This window comes from Cyprinus carpio, chromosome B7 (assembly GCF_018340385.1).
Source record: "Cyprinus carpio isolate SPL01 chromosome B7, ASM1834038v1, whole genome shotgun sequence".
Taxonomy (NCBI): Eukaryota; Metazoa; Chordata; class Actinopteri; order Cypriniformes; family Cyprinidae; genus Cyprinus; species Cyprinus carpio.
In genome coordinates, this window is record NC_056603.1 from 15,072,346 (window position 1) to 15,095,298 (window position 22,953).

General features: G+C 39.0%; 1 protein-coding gene across 4 annotated transcripts; it reads right to left on the reverse strand.

Annotated features, from left to right (window-relative positions):
• Positions 1–149: 149 nt before the first annotated feature.
• LOC109049216 (CD99 antigen-like protein 2) lies at positions 150–13,327 on the reverse strand. 4 transcript variants are annotated; one of them, XM_042727459.1, is made up of 12 exons: positions 12,950–13,327; positions 12,764–12,833; positions 10,078–10,128; positions 9,582–9,626; positions 9,341–9,403; positions 8,856–8,969; positions 8,079–8,159; positions 6,034–6,105; positions 5,864–5,941; positions 5,634–5,753; positions 5,480–5,545; positions 150–3,285 (listed from the first exon to the last, which is right to left on the reverse strand). In XM_042727459.1, the coding sequence occupies exons 2-12, from the start codon at positions 12,822–12,824 to the stop codon at positions 3,224–3,226; spliced, it is 813 nt and encodes a 270-aa protein (XP_042583393.1). In that variant the 5' UTR covers positions 12,825–12,833; positions 12,950–13,327; the 3' UTR covers positions 150–3,223. The 4 variants fall into 4 exon arrangements, with proteins under 4 accessions (XP_042583393.1, XP_042583392.1, XP_018922473.1 ...); XM_042727458.1 differs by having other exon boundaries at positions 12,954–13,326; XM_019066928.2 differs by having other exon boundaries at positions 8,856–8,963; positions 12,950–13,319.
• Between the last annotated feature and the right edge of the window lie 9,626 nt (positions 13,328–22,953).

Below are 22,953 nucleotides of genomic sequence, written 5' to 3' on the forward strand. Positions count from 1 at the left end.
ATAATGTATTTGTTTTGTTTTGTGTATTTTTGTATTTGTGCAACCCTGGTTATTCTTTATACACATAATTTTTTTTTACTTCTGTTAAAATAAATTGACTCTAGAAACTTGCAACCTGACTTATTATATAAAAAATAAATAGGAAGGAATCAAAGACATGATAAATTGTTTATTATTGGGTTTCTTTATGCTGATCTTTTACCACCAAGTGAGATACAGAGTGAAATTTGAGTACATTTGAATATTAAAATGTCTAGAAGAGGATTGCCAGTTGATATCTGTGTAATTAATTGTGTTTTCATCACAGTCTGTATTTGAGTGAGCAGGCACTGATATAAACTGTGATTTTATTCTGAAAGTCAATATTTCTGAGGTTCACATCAAAGCCAAATTTCAGTTCATTCAATGATAGATAAAGCTACAGCATTACAGTCTGATCTGTGGCAGTACCATGATGCAAGAACTAAACTGGCAGTGCAAATCAAGACACTTCAGAAACGCATGTCCCAATAACAACATTTTCAAGTTAATAAATAAACCCAGTACACAAGAAAAACCTTTAATATCTACAGCTAGGATCCAAAACATGCATATCTGTACAGTTCAGCGCGTACACCCTTGTTTTGACAAAATTGCAACTATACTGGCCAAAAACGACACCAGAGAGAGCCCAGAGATCCTTACAAATGCAACATCCACCATATGAACTACCAGTACCCAGAAATGTAGATGGTCGATTGAAGGAATTAGGGAGGTTTTAACAGTCACATAATGCGTCCAAGCAACAAACCTGGAAGCAGTTCAACACACACAGGTGATGATGTTGTCGAATATGTTCAAGACACTTGTGAATTTCCACATTTGCCTTAACCGAGACTGTTGTACCTTTCACTTAGCTATTTCAGATTCATTCCACTGGATCATTAGACTCACACCAAAGTCAAAGAACATGCAAAAAGGCGAAACTATCACATTTCATCTTTGGTGTTCTTCATTTCTAACAAGTGTAGCACCAAAAACGCTACATTGTTCTGGTAGCCAAAGCAGTAAAAAGAGTTACATTCAGCTAACATTCTCTTTGTTGATTTTCACCCTAGATACTCTACCAAAGCCTTGGTAGGACGCGCCTTTAAAGGAAAGCACCAGGCAACATTCTGTGCCGGTATGTCTCTGACATCGTTACCATTCGCAAGACTTGTAAATCTGCTTTATCTTGGGCGTGTGAGTAAACAATATTTCAGATGTGTTTAAACTGCAATGGTGTTGCGGTGAGGTCACATTTACTGTTGCTCAGCTTTTTTTTGCAGGCGTAATTTCAACAAGAATCCATGTGATCAGGAATTTTGCACAAGGGCAAATGATTTCGGCCCGCAGAATTCGCATTTCGCAACTCAAGTTAGTCACACAAGTCAACAGAAAGCCACGTGGTTTGAAAGTGATTTGCATGAGCAAACAGCATTTGACGCTGAACATTTTTGCCTGTGAAATTTCAGAGAATGTGACCACACCTTTAAACTGGAACAACGTATGTAACCTAGTACGTCTAGTTTGTATACATTCAAGTGCGGCAGCCCTTCTAACGGTCATGACTATTAGTAAGCTAGCGTGTCTTCCCTAATGTTAGCGTGGTAAGGCATTGGGAAGGAAAGCACCATTGGCGAGGGCTTGGGTTGGGGGTTACAAAGGTGCACCTGAATTCACAGTGAAAAACAACAGCTACAGGAAAATCTGGAGCATCTCAAGTGGGGGAGAGGATGGTAACAGAGCTGCTTTTTAATCCGGTTTTGCTAATTTGCCATTTCCAGATGGTGGCCTTCCAAATCAGGAGAAATGAGGGCTCTGGTCAAGCTCTTTGGCACAAATGCCAGACCCTTGGCAAATGAAGTGGGGAAAATGAGCAAAACGGGAAAGCAGCTGGAGACTCATTAAGGCAACAGCAAAACTAGCGAGGGTGTAACAGGTCTCTAAAAAGTCTCAAAGCTAAAGCTCAAACATGCTACAAACGGTACAAACACTAAGCTAGGGTGAAAAAACTACTCCCCGTAATCCAAAAAGAGTGGGGGGCACAAACATTTATGTACATTTACTGCTACAAGTGTAAATAGAGATACACTGATACAACGGTTTGAGTACAAACTTGGAAACGATATGCGATATACAAGCACATTAACCCCTTAAAACCCCACAAAAGGCAATGGATCAGAATTAGCAATACGAAGAGTTACTAGACTAGAAGTATTGCGCTAACATGAAAACACAACTTCGGTTACTTCCACCCACAAGTTAGTTTACGCTAATGTATCTACTCATTCTGATCACGCCGAATCAAACTATTCCTCAAAAGAAGGAATCGCAACCACTGACATCCAACTAACACGCACAAATGCAGTCAACACGGCTTCTTCATCAACACACGTCAACACATCTTCACAGTTAAACCCATTTTAGTCATTGTTTCATTTTTTAAAGCAAACTAGAAGGAAGCAGCTGTTGGTTAGTTTTTGACTTAAACAAAAAAAAAAAAAGAGTTGTTCGTCTTTTTTTTGTTTGTTTTTTTTTGTTTCAAAAAGTCACTCTAGTAAAAAGCACACTAAGACACAAAAACCTGCATATATGTGTAACAATCTTTTCACATTGCTGTGAAAGCAAGGCAAATATATACAGATCATGTTAAAACATCAACAACAACAAAAAACCTTCACAAATCCTTCATCTTTTTTTCAATTGCAGATTCCACAGCAACTGATCTGTTTAGCCTGTCTTGCTGTGAAAGCGTAAGGAAAACAGCCTTGACCTTTAAAATCAGATTTCTATGATTATCCAATTAGCTGTTTTTGTAAACCTTGGATTAATCACTCGTATCACTGTTCAGTAATATGCATTTGTGCACAATAGGAATGATGGGCTAAACTGACAAACTAAAAGACTGTAGCGCAGTATATGTGTGATTTCTTGGGTCTCAGCAGATCGTGCGAAAATTATTAGGTGTTTTCCATTTCACAGCAATATTATTGCAAACAGGCTTATTACATTGTTGCATGTGAACAGTTAAAATAGAATTTAAAAAAATGATTAGACTATATTTAAGGTTGATTTAAACAGTCACATTGGTACTTCAAAAAGGGCATTGTGGTGCAAATGCACTGGGAAATAACAGTGCATTCAAATTGGAAAACAACAATTTAGAACTGCGCCCTCTTTAGTTTGGATGATGCATTTCAGATTACACTGCATTTTCCTCTGTCGGCGGCTCAGCATTGGGAGGCTGGAGAAGAGTTTCTTGAACTGGAGTAGGAAGGAAAATAACGCAATTATTAATCATTTGTCAAGTACACAAACACAAACACAGAAGAGTTAACACATACATATACATATATATATATATATATATATATATATATATATATATATATATATATATATATATATATATACATATACAGGTCCTTCTCAAAAAATTTGCATATTGTGAAAAAGTTCATTATTTTCCATAATGTAATGATAAAAATTTAACTTTCATATATTTTAGATTCATTGCACACCAACTGAAATATTTCAGGTCTTTTATTGTTTTAATACTGATGATTTTGGCAAACAGCTCATGAAAACCCAAAATTCCTATCTCAAAAAATTAGCATATTTCATCCGACCAATAAAAGAAAAGTGTTTTTTAATACAAAAAAAGTCAACCTTCAAATAATTATGTTCAGTTTTGCACTCAATACTTGGTCAGGAATCCTTTTGCAGAAATGACTGCTTCAATGCGGCGTGGCATGGAGGCAATCAGCCTGTGGCACTGCTGAGGTGTTATGGAGGCCCAGGATGCTTCGATAGCGGCCTTAAGCTCATCCAGAGTGTTGGGTCTTGCGTCTCTCAACTTTCTCTTCACAATATCCCACAGATTCTCTATGGGGTTCAGGTCAGGAGAGTTGGCAGGCCAATTGAGCACAGTAATACCATGGTCAGTAAACCATTTACCAGTGGTTTTGGCACTGTGAGCAGGTGCCAGGTCGTGCTGAAAAACGAAATCTTCATCTCCATAAAGCTTTTCAGCAGATGGAAGCATGAAGTGCTCCAAAATCTCCTGATAGCTAGCTGCATTGACCCTGCCCTTGATAAAACACAGTGGACCAACACACCAGCAGATGACATGGCTCCCCCAAACCATCACTGACTGTGGGTACTTGACACTGGACTTCAGGCATTTTGGCATTTCCTTCTCCCCAGTCTTCCTCCAGACTCTGGCACCTTGATTTCTGAATGACATGCAAAATTTGCTTTCATCCGAAAAAAGTACTTTGGACCACTGAGCAACAGTCCAGTGCTGCTTCTCTGTGGGGAATGCGGCACCTGTAGCCCATTTCCTGCACACGCCTGTGCACGGTGGCTCTGGATGTTTCTACTCCAGACTCAGTCCACTGCTTCCGCAGGTCCCCCAAGGTCTGGAATCGGTCCTTCTCCACAATCTTCCTCAGGGTCCGGTCACCTCTTCTCGTTGTGCAGCGTTTTTTTGCCACACTTTTTCCTTCCCACAGACTTCCCACTGAGGTGCCTTGATACAGCACTCTGGGAACAGCCTATTAATTCAGAAATTTCTTTCTGTGTCTTACCCTCTCGCTTGAGGGTGTCAATGATGGCCTTCTGGACAGCAGTCAGGTCGGCATTCTTACCCATGACTGCGGTTTTGAGTAATGAAACAGGCTGGGAGTTTTTAAAAGCCTCAGGAATCTTTTGCAGGTGTTTAGAGTTAATTAGTTGATTCAGATGATTAGGTTAATAGCTCGTTTAGAGAACCTTTTCATGATATGCTAATTTTTTGAGATAGGAATTTTGGGTTTTCATGAGCTGTATGCCAAAATCATCAGTATTAAAACAATACAAGACCTGAAATATTTCAGTTGGTGTGCAATGAATCTAAAATATATGAAAGTTTAATTTTTATCATTACATTATGGAAAATAATGAACTTTTTCACAATATGCTAATTTTTTGAGAAGGACCTGTATATAAACAGATTGCAATTTTAAGACAAACTGGAGGTGTACTAAGTTTAATTAAAGAAAGTTTTTCTATTATTGAACATAAATTGTAGGTGATAATTGTGCTAGCAAATGGCATCCGTAACCAAAATCTATTTTGCGCCATACTACATCCATGCCAGTAAGTATCAGTCTAAGACCCAATTGTTTCGAAAAATGAACAGAAGGAATGAAAATTTTACAAAAAAAGAGAAATAAAATAAAATTCACCACTGGCAATATGGGGAAGTATGGTCTGGCACACTTTTAGTGGCAAATAACTGGGATATCTTAAAATCCCAATAATACAAAAAAAAAATTGCACATTGTTCATTACTTATTCTACAGATATTGTAACGATTCAAAGATAGTTAAAAATCTATGAATGTACCCTTTAAATTTCACCAAAAAATGTTCAATGAAGACATTTGCCTCATAAATGCAACAAACGGGGTCAGTACCTTGTGGCTCCTGTGCAACTACAGCATCAGGGGCATCTGCTTTCACCATATCTGCATTCAGACTCTCTGTGGAAAGATAAAGCACGTGATAATGAACACATGGAAAAATACAAACAGTGTGGAACAATCAAAAAGAAAACGGATTCATCTTTACGCTGTATGCTGAAGCACAACTTCTTCTTCTGGTAGGAGATGTAGCTGCTCACTGCACCAACCAGAGCCATAGCAACAGCGCTCACAATACCAGCAATGGTTCCAGTCTCAGCCATGGTGTCTAAGAATGAACACATTGGCCACTATTAAAAGATTTAACTCTACCAAATTAGCAAAAGCTATACAGAATGTTCTTCTAATAGCCCTGAATACTGTTTAACGCAATCATACTGTAGTTATCATCAGCAGGATCCAAATCACCGCCACTGTTTCTGTCACTGCTTCCGCCACTACTTCCACCTCTTCCACCTGTAGAAATATGAACATTTCAAATGACACTCCTACTTTTATTTGACATGTCCCACAATGTGAGGATCTGTCAGGCAGTTTAAGTTTGTCACCTTTGCCTTTGTCAGGTTTGTAAGAGTTATCACTGCCCACATCCTCAAGGTCTTCGTCTGAGAAATGACTACCTGAGAATTTGGAAAAGACCATTAGCCTGGGGACAACATGAAAAGTGCTCATGCATGGCTCGGTCTTGGGTTTACTAATCCTATCAGCATTCAATCAGAGACCCATAGTGATCTAAACTAAGGTGAAGCTTTTGTGACCCCAAAAGAGGAAAAGCCCAGCATTCCAACACTGCAGGAAACAGAAAGCTGAGCTGCCAACTAGGGCTGGGCCAAAAAATAGTTCGATTTAATATTGATTTTCAAGATAAACAGAACTATTTCTGTATTTATTCCTGCAAAAATTGTTATATATAATACTACTAGTTTTAATTAAAGTAAATCCTATTATTATCAGTATTCTTCTCTAGATGGCACTCTCTTGTTTACCTCGAACGAACATGCAACATTCCTCTAACGCACTCTTTACTTGCAGTTAAATGCAGCTACTGTAAGGTAGTGTGATCTCTTCCACTTTACTACAAGTTATAGCACGAAATGAATACGAATTGACATCAAAAGGTACATTGAAAGACACAGTTCAACTTACTGAAATGTATCATCTCATGTAATTGCTCATTCAGAGTTGCAAGATGTACCCTAAAACAGTTGTAAACAATGTCACCTAACATTTACCTCAAGAAAGTAATTTAATATCCGTAACTTGTTATTTAGCAAGAAACAGCTCTAAAGAGAAGCGTTTTGATAAATATATGTACTATTTTAATATTTATTATATTTTACTTAACTCGTTCCTAATATCGTAATTATGTAATGGATATTTTAATTAATCTGTCATGATAAAAGCCACTGTTTTAATGATGATAGCATATCAACACATGTTCATATCATTACATATTATCTAAAAATAAATAGCAGTTGAATTTATGTTGTTAAATATAGTGAAGTACCATTTAAAGGGTTCCCTGTATTATTCACAGCATTAGTTCAGAGAAAATGTTTTTTTGGTTCAGAAAAACTGAAATATACTTGTATTTTAAATATTGACATAGACATAAAATATTTCTAAATTAACAAATGTTGAATTAAATTGAGATCAGAATTGAATGTTATCTAATCAGAAACTTTGATTCATGAAATCTGTATCAATACCCAGCCCTACTGCTGCATACAATCTAGAGGAAGCAATGAAACTAGCAATCTGATTGATTAATCCAAAATCCATGCAAAGTCAAGATGCAAGGAGCCATGCTGATCACTAGGTTAATGCTTCAGTTCTAAAAAGCCTTGACCTGAAATCAGACAGCGATTAGATTTTAATAATCATGATCAGTTTAAATTTGTGTTTTTCCAGCCAAGAAGATGAAGTGAGGAGGAGGGTGGTAGAAGGGGTTTCCCAAGCAGTTACTCTATTTCTTACCACCAGTTTCACCTCTGCTATTTGCCGTCATCACGGCCCCTTCCTCCGAGGTCTTTATCTGGCAGAGACAGGTGATGCCATCAAGCCTGGCTAGCTTGGGTTAATCCATGACTTGCAACACAGTAACCTAAGTTTCCCAGTGATAGACTGTAAGGGTGATATTATTGACTTTTCTGTGTGATTCTTTTGGCTATGCCTTTGATTACCTTCAAGTTTACACAGACTTTTACAGAAAAAGGACAAAAAGGATAATGGTGCACAATATGATATTTTGATAGGAAACAGAGGGCCTTTTATCTTTTTTTCTGCACTATTTTTGTGCTTTCATATCTCTTTTTGGTCGTGAGTGGAGAAGTTTTATTTCCGCTCACAATTTCCTTTTCTCTTCAGAATGTAGAACACAGTCTGCTGTGCTGAAGCAGTTTATTTAGGCCTAAACCATTCATCAGAATGAGTTCTTATATTACAACTCAGTTTCATGGGCTAGTTTTATCCAGACATGGATTCTGCTGCTCTGCAGAAGGTTACATCATTCCTGTTGTCTGACTGAACCACTAAATTGCAAAAAAATTTAATATGGAGAAAGGTAAAAGCAGGTAAACAGAAAAATACCTACCGCCTTTGCCAGAGTCTTTGCCCTTTTCTCTGATATCATTGTCGGGGTTCAGGGCGTCTTCAAGATCCAAGTCCCCAAATTCTATCAGCCAAAAGAATTACTCACTACATAACGAATGAAATATGCACAGTACCAACTGTTATTTTAATACGGCTAAGTGAAAATGAAAAACAGATGGTTTCCGTGTAATATGACGTGAATCAAAACAAAGCTTTTAAATGCTTCAGATTTTATACAATGAAGACACAACCCACACAATCTCACAAGACAAGATGACAATGAAGACAAATGTAAAGGATGTGATCATATTGTGTGCCGTGATATTGGGGTGTAAGACACGCTAGAGAAGTTCATAGAAGGAGTTAAGTTGACATCCACCAAACAATCTGTGCTTGTGGCCATGACTTATTTTAGCTGCCATAATTCTATTATAATTTACTTTACATGAGTACAAGCTAAAGCATGTTTTTTATTTGCTGAAATCTAGGAAAGGTATGCATTGTAGTAATAATGTATTATTAGGAACTGTGCCTTCTGTTTTGACTGAATCTGGAAGAACATTCAGAGCAATGATGCTAAACAATCCATGATCACATTTATTACCAGACTCAGTCAAAAGTGAACACTGTTAAACAATATATCTAATCATTTTGGCCTTTCATCTCACTTTAAAACTTGCTTTGAATACACATATCTACATGACAAAAAAAAAAAAAAAAAACACAGACACAAACACGATAAACAGTTCTACAGGGAAACTGACAGCATGGTACAAACCAGACTGGGCTTTCCGAGGGGGAACAGAGGTTCGGAGGGGACTAGGAGGTGTTCGGGGCAACAGGCCCGGCCGAATGGTGGTGTCAAACAAATCAGTGAATATCTCTTCTGTTAGTGGAGGTTAGTTAATATGTTAGTATTGTAAAACATTTGACATACAGAGGGTGCTGAGTATTCAAACCTATGATGAAGTCTTGATTAGTAAGCACCAAAATACAGGATGTTCAAGAGATTTTTCTTTTACAGTATACATTCTTCAATGTTCAAAATAGGCTACTCCCAAACCTACACTGCACCATACACAGTGTTTTTTGACCCAGATAAACATATGAGCTCTAAGAGCTTTCTATCAGTGTAAATGTCCTGCTGACTTATCATAACACAAGACACAAAACATGTTTTAGCACTCAAAGATGTTAACAGCTCCAGCTGTTGCTGAAGTCTCAAGCAGAACAAGCATTTGAGATACATTAAGTGCCTCTCACCTGACTGTTTGGGCTTTGCTGGTTCCTTGACTGTGGGCTTAACAGGTTTAAGACTGGGTTTCACTGTTGAACACATAAACATCATTTTATCAAACTATTTTAAATAAGGTATTAAATTCCTTTAATTGTTATAAAGTCACATAAGGTGATAAATGATCACATCATTTAATTTGGAAAGGCTCATTTAACAGCCTTTGCTCTGCTTATTACAGTGCTATTAATTACAACAAACAATGATTACCTTCAACTGCTCCTCCTGCTGGGTCCACTTTAGGTGGTGGTTCAGCTGGAGAATTAAAAAAAAAACGTTTATTTAATAAACAAAATAAAATCCGTCTGACACTACACTAAAAATATTGTATACAGTGTAGCAGACTAAAATTGCTACAGCAAAAACTTGTTAATTGGTTACTGGTAAGTTAACTCGATCTCGTGTACTAGATCTAACCTTACAATTTATGTAATTTTACAGTAAAATACTGTTAAATGTACAGTGGAAGTGAAAAAGAACAAGTAATCTTATAGTTTAGAGTGAACATTTTGAACATTAATTTTGTTTTGTAAGTTACAGTTTTTAACTAAACTTTTGTTGTTTTGTAAATGTTTACATTTCGCTTTATTTTCACAGAATTATTCTGCCAACCACAGCTTTTTCTGTAAAAAGAAAGAAAGATTTTTTTTTTGTACAGTGTTACAAATCCCTATACTGCTGTCATCATTATTATTGTCATACTTACTTAGTTCATCTTTGTCAATCGCATCTGCCAAGTCCAGCTCCTGACTTATTCCTTCAAAACACACGAAATAAGAAACATTCACAAAATATTTGTGCAGTTCTAACTAAATAAGCATTCAAATCATGAATGAGCATGTAATTCGTATTTATGTAAATCATACCTGAACACACACTACATATGTACATAAAAATAACTATAAAACGGTTGGTTTCAGTCCTTGATTCTGATTGGTCAACAGCTGTGTTATTTTCACTATAAATCCCAGCTGTGACCGCTTCACTCAGCAGTTCTGTGTACCACTGTGCAACACCCTTAGCAACATAAACAATCAATATAGAACCGTCCTATGTATTATGTATTTCAGCTAAATTAACTGTTTATTATGTAATAAACTGTAATAGACCCCTGCTGGTGTTGTTAGGTCATTCACCTTTAATTTTGAGGCCACTCCATTTCTGCTACCAAATAAAGTGTTGATGTGTGTGTGATGGGTCTCGTACCTTATTGCTTACATATTACATGTGTTCTTGTGGCTCAGTGGTAGAGCATTGCGTTAGCAGCGCAAAAGGTTGTGGGTTTGATTCCCAGGGAACACATGTTAGGTAAAAAATATTAGCCTAAATGCACTGTAAGTTGCTTTGGTTAAAAGCGTCTGCTAAATGCAAAAATGTAAATGCATGATTTTGTTTACGCAGATCATCCAAGGCTTGTAATATTCTTATTTGACTGCAATACTGGCAGCATGTGGTAAGGTTACCATAATAAAAATCTCAGATGATGGATGGAAGCTAATGCTAAGACTGGATCAGATGCCCAGCTTTACTAAAGACTCTTTATAATTCAAATTCCACACCGCTGCATTCCTGGATTTTAACAAAGACAAGAAAATGACAGCTTACAAGAGCATTCTTCAAGCACAAAGGGACAGAGAATCTTTTGTGCTCATGTACTACACAACAAAGATGTTTCTGCAAAGATTCTTTCCCCATGTGTCATTTTGGTAGTACATTTCTAAATGGTTTCTTCTGTAATAAGCCAGACTCAACTCTCCGTGTCTTATGCAATGAATGTCTGCCATATATTTTTAGCACTGGGTCACAAATAATGTGGTGCAACACTCCACTGGGGTCAGTCTTAAACTTCTATAGCTATTTCTTTATTTCTCTTTTAATCTGTAAATCTCACTGTCTTTTTCTAAATTCCTCTTAACTATGTTTAGCTAAAAGTTAAAAGCAACAGCTAGTCGTGCAGCGCTGGCAAAGCCAGCTCAGCATTGGCACGCGGTTATGTGATCAATACATCATGTGACAGCAGTTAATCTGATTGTTTTCCCATTCACAATAGATACCTATGGGCTTAAATACAGTACATTAGTTAATGTTTTAACTTTCATTGGTTATTCTCAGATATTGATAAATTACTGACAAATATACTGGAATTATAATGAAAACATTTCAAAACATGAACCTAACACCTAAAAAAGTGGTAAAACTATATGTTCATAAATACACAATAAGTAAGGGAGTGTAAACCTGTATCTAATTACATATACAACACCAGGGTGTGACTGACAGGAAAAGGGGAGGAGCAGTTTACCTCTGCCAGAACTGCAGCTGGCTTGCCTCATTCATTTCAATAGTAGGTTAGGTAAGGGGATTTTTTATACAATATACCATCTGTGCTTCGAACAGTATTTAAAGTAGTCTTTGTTTTTTTTTTTAGAAAATAATGTCATTGTTTTTCATACGCTTAAATGATTTTGCTCATCCAAGCATGGAATCATTGACATTTAACTCGTGTGTGCCTCACACCAACAGAGGAGGAACGGTAACCCCCTGTGATAAAATGATGGTATCTTCCTATCTTCCGCAGTCTCCAAAAAATTCCAAACTCCTGTGCTGTACCTGGGTGCATTGTGGCCTCGTGTGCGCATGCGCTCTGACTCCAAGCCTCCCAACGAAGTGCATTGCACTGTGCCGTGTTAGGATGAGGAGACTATGTGGAAAAAATCATTTCAAGCCGTATTGAACAGTATTTTGATTTTCTTTCAAGCCCAGATATAAAACAGGATTAATGCCGTTAGATAACGTAAATTAAGCATTTAATTTTCTGTTAAGTTGGCATAATATTAATATCATTTGAATTTAAAATACTTGACGATGAAATAAGCGAAACATCATCAAAATACAAATATATGTGGTGCACACTGTTCAAAAAAGGACCAAATTTAATCATAGCAATATCTTAAATGGTCCTAAATACATGTTTGCGCAAGGGGAAACAAAATAACAGATTAATATTAGAGATTGCCCTTTTAATATTCAGTAGTCATGAACAGTAACATTCTTCTCATCCTCATTAATATGCGTAACGGACAGATTTAAAATGTTTAATTCAATTGAATTCATCGTATTTAGATGAACATCATTTGTTGAGCCTCGGCATGTCATGCACAGCGCCGTAGCAATGGCTCGACCCAGACAGATGATCCAGACCCAGACAGATGTTAAAACACAACTCAAACACGGTTATTTATGTGATTCCTGCACCCCGTGTTCTCCATAAAAATGGAGGCTACATTAAAGTCAACGTCTAAATGCTTTAAATCGATGCTTGCCTACGGTGCCGACAAAAATGATGAAGTAGGCATGGCACCGGGTTCAACAAAGAGGGGCGCAGCGCTTACCTTTCACTACCAACAGAGAAAAGACCGCTAGAAGCGTCCATGTCGAGAGCTTTTCCCCCATGCTGAAAGTCTGAAATGGCACCAGGATTACAGCGATATTAAATATTGGCAGTAGATGATGTATATATGACTCTTTGCCCTTTGGGCCTAAGGGTAATGTAATTTTAAAGAGTCGTAGCTCCTCACTTAGATCAGAAAAGCCTGCGCGAGAGTCTGCAGTGCGAATGAGTGAGCATGAGATTCACAGCCGCGTGTTAGACCACGCTTCCACACCGGCTTTAGGGCGGTTCCTTAAGCTCGGCTCTGCTTTTTACTCAGAGCGCACTGTTTTTACAAACAGACGAATCTACCTATTATTATTGCTTTAGTTACAAATAAATTATAGCTATGTTAACATACTAGTGAACTTTGTGATCAGCTGAATGTAGAATAGGCGCGATAAGAACGTGTTGTTGCTCGAGGAGATAAGATGACCTCTCTCGTGCATTTGGCGATTCACTTGGAATGACTGAATTAGGCTAATTGTGCGTCTCTGAATAATTAAGTGACTTGCACAATTGACTTCAGTTAATAATTTATGTGTTGGGTTAACACTTGGATCTCTGTTTTATGGCCTATGTCAGTTTATGTGCACTCAGTAATTATTCGCTAATTAAAAGGTTTGTGCATTAATTAAGTAATTAATTAATTAATTGCACTTTTGGACAACAACAAAAAAATCCAACAGCTGCTGTGAAGTCCCGGCAGTTAATAAAATAAACATGTATAAAGTCCAAAACCACTGGTAGGCTACTTGGGCAAATAAAGGACAGTTAAAAACCTACAAGCATGAGGACCTTTAAAACAGACTGGAAACCCCTAGAAACCCCCAAAACACAACCCTGACCCTGGGAAGGCCTGTGCACACCACTGTTGTCATATTAGCAGCATTCATAACTGTCAGTCACTAACTGGCAAATATAGTAATTTGCGAGTTTGACTCTTTTAGTTGGTCAACTGTTTTTCTAAGTGCTTTTTTATTATCCACTTTTATAAAAGAAGGCATAAACAACTAGTGTATATGCATGTACTGTTGAGTTTTGATGTTTTCTTCTGAAACCTAAGATTATAGCAAGTATATTTTGATACTGCAGTATGGACACTTGCTTTACAGTATATCTGTGCTTTACTGTAAGTCGATGAAACATACAGACCAAGCAATCAGACCAAAAAGAGAACAACAACAACAGTATACAAGTGCCATGATAAGTCTCAGTTAGTCTAGTACAGATCATGTAGCCAGAGTTTTTTTTTTTTTTTTTTTTTTTTTTAAGAATATGCTAGACAAGAAAAGAAAAGGTAAGTGCTGATTTGAGATTGGTTTTTCTGTCACGGTATGGTGTGCTAGAAGTCAGGCAGGACGACGAAGAATACAATAACACTTTAATTAATCCACAAAAGGTAACATCTAAACAGGGTAGGAACACACGCACAGGGTAACATTCACAACAACCGATAAACTAGAACACAAGAGACCGGAACTTATATATAACCTATAACGAGGGGCAGACAGGTGAGCACAATAAAGGTGATTTACTAATAATGAGAACAGGAACGTAACCAAATATTGACACAGATGAACTAAACAGACCAGGGGTGTATTCCAGAAAGCAGGGTTAACTTACCGTGAACTAAACCCTGAACTCTCGGTTGATTAACCCCAAACCTTGCTTACTCGAGGTATGTGGTTCCAAAAATGCGTCCGGGAGTAAGTTCATTCAACTCAGAGTATGTTCCTGGTTAAGACTCAAAACATTCTCAACAGAGCGACGAATCGACGAGTCACTATGGAAACGGACGCTAAGAAAAAGCGCGCCAAGCTGTTTCTTTCTTCTTCTTTTGTTCATTAGTTGTTTACATGGTTAGTGCATATCGCCACCTAATTGATGACCGTGATTTTTTTTTCCATGTAATCTTTAATCCTTGAGAATGTGAATTATATTTTTTGTTTTATGCTAATTATATATTAAGTCATATCAGATATGTATTTTGATTTAGAATTTAGACATTATAGAAAATCCATGTGTGAGATAATATAACATGTAATAAATAAAATAAATAAATATTTATAAGTTAAACATTACCTTGTCATAATGTTTTATAATTTATACAGATAACTCTTATATATGGCAATAAAAGAAATAATCATATTAGAATAATGTTACATTATTTATTACTTATATTAGTGCTTCATCATTAACATATCAAAAAAATATATATATATATATAATAAGCTATATTACATATTGTAATATTATATAATGCTGTGCGCTATCTGTCACGCCCACTGAAGGCTCGCTGAAGTGAACTAAACCCTGGAACATAACCTGCTCCGGAGCAGGTTAAGTTCAGAGAGTGAGTTGCTATGACTACTAACATACCCTGAAAGTTACCTCCATTTTTGGAACCGAAAGTTGAGGTTATCCACTTACTTACTCTTAAACATACCCGGGTATGTCACTTAACCTGCTTTCTGGAATACCCCCCTGATGACTAGAACAGTGAAAAACAACAAAAAGAGTTCAAAACCATTGCACATACATCCATGGAAAGCTTATTTATGTATAGTTTAAGGTTATTTATGGAAAGCCCATTTATTATGTTTAAATCTTAATAAAAAAAAAAAAAGACCCATATGACTGGTTTTGTGGTCCAGGATCACATATGAGACAATATACAGTAAGTACCCTTTTTCAATGTGTTCTTGTTTTATTCAAGTTAGCTTTTTAGCACTTCCAGTTACAGTTTGCCTTGATGTCAGTGTTTTTTTTAAACAGGCTTTTGATTAAATGTCTAAAATTAGGTTTGTGGTTAACAGAATCTCAATATATTTTCATGTTTCACGAATTCACCTTTACATCTAACCTGATAGCAAATAGTAAGCATATTTTGGCATGCTGTCCTGGGGGAGGGCTCCAAGCCCAGAATATAGCCTGAACCCAGAGAACTCCCCCATCCCTAATATGGGATGAAAATAGATTAGGAGTGAGGAGTTGGGGTGGAGGAGGGATGCCGGAAAACTGTTGTAGGACAGAGGCAGGTAGGCTTCATATGTATATATATATTGTGCTAGTTAGGATGGTTAGTTAAACGAGTTACACCTGTGCCAAATTGATTGATTATCTGATCGTGCTCCTCCCGAACCTTGTTAGCAAAACATCATTTCATGAGTTTACCCTTACATCTAATCTGATAGCAGAGAACTCCCCAAAAGAAGCTCAAAGGTATGGGACAGCAGCCAGGAGAGCAAAAATTTTTTAGTTACCCCCCAAAATATGCGTGCTGTGAAGAGATATGGGTTAAAATTTGTGAAGAAAAGGGGGCAAGGCGACCTGGAGAGCCCATGCAATGCTCGACGGTAGCTGCGACTTGCAGTGTCGGACTGGCAAGCCCTACATGCCGCTAGAGGAGGAGCATGATGGCGGATATCAAATGAGGGACTCTTGCTGCGTCTGAAGGGAGCTATGACCCTGCTGCCACGGAAAGGAGAGTCCCTCTTGCAGCTGAATACGAGGCCCAGTTTGACGCATCAGATGGAAGGCACTCACTGTGACTAATGGGAGCCTGCAGCTCTGCTGCACTGGGAGGGAGAGCCCCGTCTGCCGTCGGGTACGCAGCATAACTCAAATTATAGACAGAGGGCTCACACTGAGACCGGAGGGAGCTGAGGCTCTGCCGCACCGGAAGGGAGAACCCCGTCCAATGCTTAATAGGCAAGGAGATTCGTGGCACTGTTTGAAATGGGAGGGAGTATGCAGCGTAACTCAATCGACAGATGGGGGGTTCACCCTGCGACTGAAGGGAGCCCCGGATCTGCTGCACCGGAAGGGAAAGCCCCATCAGACGCTGGATAAGCAAGGATATGCGACTGATGGAGGGATTCTTGCTGCATCTGAAGGGAGCTGCGGCTCTGCTGCACCAGAAGGAAGAGTCCCCCTTGCGGCTGAATATGAGGCCAAGTATGATGCCTCGGATGGAGGGCTCCCACAGTGTCTGAAGGGGGCCCCGACTCTGCTGCACCGGGAGTGGGAGTCCCGTTTGATGCTGAATAAACAAGGAGACACGACTGATGGAGGGACTCTCATTGCGTCTGAAGGAAGCTGCGGCTCTGCTGCACCGGAAGGGAGAGTCCCCCTTGCGGATGAATATGAGGTGCAGTTTGATGCCTCGGATGGAGGGCTCCGACGCAACAGAAGGGAGCCAGCAGCTCTGCTGTACCGAGAGGGGGATCCCCGTCTACTGCTGAGTGCACAGCGTAACTCAAATGACAGACGAAGGGTTAACCCTGTGACCAAAGGGAGCCGTGGATCTGCTGCACCAGAAGGGGAGCCCCATCCAATGCTGAATAAGCAAGGAGATACGGCTGATGGAGGGACTCTCACTGCGTCTGAAGGAAGCTGGTGCAGAGTCCCCCTTGCGGATGAATATGAGGTGAGGTTTGATGCCTCGGATGGATGGCTCCCACAGCATCCACGACTCTGCTGCACCTGGAGTGAGAGCCCTGTCCGCCACTGAGTACGCAGCGCAACTCGAAATGACAAACAAAGGGCTCACACTGCGACCAAATGGAGACTCGACCTTGCTCCACCGGAGGGGAGAGCCCTGTCCGATACTGAATAAGCCATGAGATTCCCCCTCCCTCCACATCCCAGGCAGCCGGCAGCGAGCTCGTCTGGCCTCGAGTGTCCACAGTGGCAGACTGCTCCACCATGCTCGATGGCACCGCGGATTCACCACAGCGGTGAGGGATCTTCGGCAGCATGTCCCTCCTTCCTCCCAGGTTTCAGCACCAATATAACAATCGTTTGTAAATCAGGAAGAAGGAGGCGAGAACTGGCAAACATTTAAATAAAAACTTTAATAATAAAATAAACACAAAATAGCATGACTGCCCCTCACGGATGACTGCCACGCACAAACAGAACCAAAACACAAAATAAAATCCAGGCCTGGTCCTCTCTCGTCCTTCACTGTCGTAACTCCTCTTTTTATCCTTCTGGAGCTCCTCTGTGGGACTCGAGACCTGTGAGTGGTGCAGGTGTCTCTCATTTCCAATTACTCCACCGGCATCGACCCGTTCCCATGGCTCTCGGCCCTACCCCACTTGTCACAATTAGTTTTAAGTGTTTTGGAACCAAAAACGTGTAACAGGGTGGTTAAATTCATCGACGAAAAGAAGGTCTAGTGTGAATTTAGCTTGAACGTTTTTGAGTTGGAAATAAGAAAAGAGAGTCTGATAAGGTTGAATTGGAGATGGGAGGTTAAAAATGTATATGTTGTGGCCTTTTCTTTCTTGGTATGATTTGCTTTGTTTAATAAAATAAGTGATAGTTTCGCTATCGAGTATGGATAAATCGGAGATGGTCGGATGGAGTTTGGGGTTGAATTTAGAGGTTATTGCAATTCTTGAGCATCTCAGAAAACTGAAGAGATCCAATAAAAACATGGCGTTAAGGGTGCGAGCGGTATTGATGGTATGGGTATGGATGGTACCCTGTGCTGAGATTTTGGACACATTTTGTAAGGATGTCCAGAGTTATAAGTTGTCTGGAATCCAGGCTTGATGGTTGAGAGCAATGAATTCCTCGGATAAGAAGAGAAGTCTGGGAATTATTTATTTCAGGGGAGGGGAAGCCATAGATTAGTTTGTGAAAAAATTTAATGCCACTTAAGTAACCTTTAATAGGTCGGCTTGGAGGTCCATAACGGAATCGAGGTAGGAAATAAATTACATAAAATCGGGGAATGGCAGGTTATAGGTGAAATGCTTTAAAACATCTCCACGCTGTTAGATATGAATGGATAGTTCTGGGTGAGACTGCTTGGAGGATAGAATCAAGTGACGTGTCAAGAAGAGGTTTTAAGGTATGAGTTTGGGAATATGAGTTGCAAATGGTGAGGTACTTGGGTTAGCGCTGTGTCTGCCTCCGGAGTGCTTTGAATTTCTGAAACATAAAACGAGAGAGAGAATCAGCAATTAGATTTTTGGATCCAGTGATGTGATTAGCAATAATAATAAATTGATCACATGCTGAAATCTAGATTAGACGTCTAGCTGAAGGTGCCGCAGTGATTGGTTGAGAAGAGGAGGGAGGCAGTGCAGTGTGAGGAGCAGCCGAGTCTGGGGCGTGGCCTAGGCTTGCTGACGGCCTGCTGCGTCTTGACGCTCCAGGGAGCCGGAAATTGATCTGGAAAAAGACAACATTATTTTGAATGAAGTAGAGAGCTGTGAGGGAGAGGAGCATTGGCCGCAATTGTCAGCCTCACGCTTAAATCGGCCTCTGGGCTAGTGTCTGCTTTGGGAGCTGGAGGCCACTGAAAAGAAAAAGGGGGTTATTAGTAACAGGAGGAAAAGCCTGAGATGTGTGGGCCTGAGTTGCAAGCGGAGATAGCCTCATGCTTCCTTCAGCTGCTGTAGGCCAAGGGAAGGGAGTGGGGTTTGTGACATCTTGAAGAGCCTGTGTAGCCTGCACAGCTAGCGGAGGCAGCCACACGCTAGCATCTGCTACAGGAGCTGGAGACCACTGAATAGGAAGAGGGGTTAGAAGTAGCAGGAGGAAAGTCTGACATGTGAGGGCCTGTGATGCAAGCGGAAGCAGCTTTGCGCTTGTTTCAGCTGCTGTAGCTGTAGGCCATGGGGGCTTGTGACATTCGGTGGGGCGGTAAATGCTGAAAAACCTGAGTAGTCTGCAGTGTTGCTAACCTAGCAATTTTGTTGCTAGATTTAACAACTTGTCAGACTACCCTAGCAACTTTTTTAAAGCACTAGCAACTTTTAAAAAGTGGTAAAATGATGAAGAGACATGCTTTCCTCTTTACCACACAAAAGAAGGTATTGAAACAACTAGCCAACCAAGCGGCACATCAGCTGGTAGAGACTGAGAGGTGCCTAGCAGTAAGCGCATCACATGCGAATTAGGTTGTTGGATGCACTTGTTAAAATAATAATATTGTCCACTTTCTGATCGGAGGATATCAAGCGTGTGGCTGGTAGAGCAGAACGGCGGCTGCAATGAAGCCTGGTGCTCGGCGGCAGTGACTGGCAGAGAAGGAGTTCTGACAAATAATGCTCTATTTCTATGTTGGGGTAAGTGTACACGTTAATAAAGCTTCACACCTTATTAATATCACGCTGGAAGCAAAATCTGATAGGTAGCACTTTTCACTATCGAATTATGCTACCATCTGTTTTAATGGGAGGTATGTAAATTATTCATTTCATTTTAGATCGTCTGAACACAGGAATATTGTGACGGAGGATCCGAAAAATTCCCAGTAGGTCTCGTCGTTTTACAGAAAAAGTTGCATCTGTGATATAATGGCCAAAGGAGCAAATCCAAATGCTGGAAAACTGTTGTAGGACAGAGGCAGGTAGGCTTTTTTAAAAAAAAAAAAAAAAAACTTAAAAATAAAAAAAAAAGAGCTTTTTGCTAACAAGTGGTCAATGAGACTACTTCTCACTGTGTGGGTTAGAGTCTCGTACCGGCAGGGATTGTCGTGGTGGGGGGAGTGAATGTACAGTGCTCTCTCCCACCTTCAATACTACGACTGAGGTGCCCTTGAGCAAGGCACTGAACCCCCGACTGCTACCCGGGCGCCGCAGCAAAAAAAAAAAAAAAGGCTGTGTGTGTGCACTTTGGATGGGATAAATGCAGAGCACTAATTCACCTTGGTTACATGTCACTTTACAGAGGTTGTCGGGGACATTGAATGTCATCACCTTGACCGTAATAATTCAGTCCTTAAGGGCAATTTTTTTAAAGGGGTAATATGATGCTATTTCAAGTTTTCGATCCATAGATATGATCCCTAAAGTTGCAAAGACTAAAGTCTCAAACCCAAAGGATATTCTTAATACAAGTTTAGACTCATCCACGAACACCTAAACGCCTCGTTTAAACACGCCCCCATGTCTACATCACTGTGTGGGAAGATTTTCATAACGCTGCCCAAATGTTCACGCAAAGAAAGAAGGTGTAACTTTGATTCAAGCTGTCGCTGCCGGCGCTATGTTGTAGAGACGCTGTTTCGTTGTGAAAGCGAAAATACTTTGTTTGGCCTTCCAAAAGAAGACACAACTAGAAATCAGTGGTTAAGTTGTATTTACAACACTGTTCCAGAACAGTTCAAACCAAACATTCAGATGTGTGCAGCACATTTTATGGAGGACTGTTTCCTGTTCTGGGAGAGTAGACTACAATGCCGGCTGTTCTGACTCACAGTCTGTAAGTATGTTTACATATGTAAAGGATTTGCCACTGATGATTCAAATGCGAGTTTTGAGCAGTGTACAGTAACCCTTGTTGTTTGTCATTTCTCCGATCACAAATGCAGACATGGTTTTATGCAATGTGTAAAAAGACAGTATAAGTCATTATAATCCGTAATTATGTCCCCACTGGATGCAACAAATGGCTCGTTTGTAATGGGTTTTATTGTTTTCTGACCAGGACACGCATCACAGTATGGCAAGGGGCGTAACATTTCCGTCACATGCTTGAGGCATTCGGCCAATCACAATGAACTGGATATCTGGACAATCAGAGCACACCTTGCTTTTCAGACCGATAAACTTTGTAAAAAACGACGCGTTTCAGAAAGGCAGGGCATAGAGGAGAAAAAAATAGAACTGTCAGAAGCTTAGTAATGGTGACACCGAAGTCACGCAACTTTCACTTTGATGTGGCACCTTCAGCATATAGTGGCACACCAATTCTTACAAAACAGGAAGCATATTTGCTGTTATTCATCTGCAAGTTTTGCTTTGTTTGTAATGCCAAGTATACATTGCATATGATTTTGACCTGTCCCAGATGAAAGATGACCATAGTGAAACAATTTTGGTAATGTCTTTTCTCATGGCTCCTAAACGGTGGTCCTATATGTCATACTGTGAGAGACACTGTAATGGTCCTGCAACCAAAGATAGTATATGATCATTTTCTAACAGTGTCAGAAATATAGAATGACCATCACCCAAAATACATGTGAAATTGGCCATCCAGTGCAGGTAACCGTATAAGCTGAAATCTGTCTGGACCTATTCTGAATACAAAAAAAAAACAAAAAAACAAAAAATATTTCAACCGCTTAGAAACTTTTGTTTTCATTTTACATACCACTTCCCTTCCCCTCCCCTGTAGGAAATACAAAAACTACTTTTTATATTTATTTTTTATATTTATGTTTTTTCATAAGTTTTTGTTGTATATAATTTTTTTTTTATAAAAAATAGAATTAATTTCTATAGCATTCAACAATATTTGCTCAAATGTTTTAGTTTTGTTTTTTAAGATTTTTTGTAGTGTACCATTCATCAGTGTCTTGACAAATGCACACAACCGCTACATTAAACTGATGGCGACAGACAGTGATTAACCTAATTCTTTTGTAAACAAACATTTGCATAGATGGGTGAACACAATCACCTTATTTTGTAAATGTAACAAATTTGTCATAAACAGTTTGCACTTGTCTAAACTTTAAAATGCTTATTTACAAAATGAGCCTTCAAGTAATGAATAAAAATGTCCATGTTTAATACAAACATTAAAAAAGAAAATGTTTAATGAATTTAAAAAAAACATATATAAGAGAGTATTGTTCCGTTTACTGTTATATGTGTGTTATCATATTCATGTTTTGTTCTAATGTCACAAGGCATATTCTCAAGTTTACTGGGTTTTACATGATTCTTTGATTCATTTGTGTAGGTTTAAGAAGTTCTCAAAAACATTTTCACATCTAAAATGACCCACAACCTAATTAGTATATATGGGAAGAAATCCGTTTATTCACAAACTTCTCACAAAACGATTGTTTGACAAACTACTCTGCAATCTATTCTTCTCACCACTGCTTTCTGATGGTTTGAAGAATATGCAGACTGCATATGGTGTGTCTTACCAAATAATTTTAATATCAACATTTGAAGTGGATCAAAACCTTTCATCAAAGTTGTCCTAAAACCTAAAACCAAAATGCGTTCTTGTCTTAGGACAACTTTGCTGAACTTTTTTTGATCCACTTTAAATGTTGACTACTGTATATTACCTTAATTATGAACACCCTGGTTTGTAGTTCAAACAGTTTTAACATCTATTGCATGTTGTTATTGTTCTTGTTATTTTCCTACAATGGCTAATGAACCA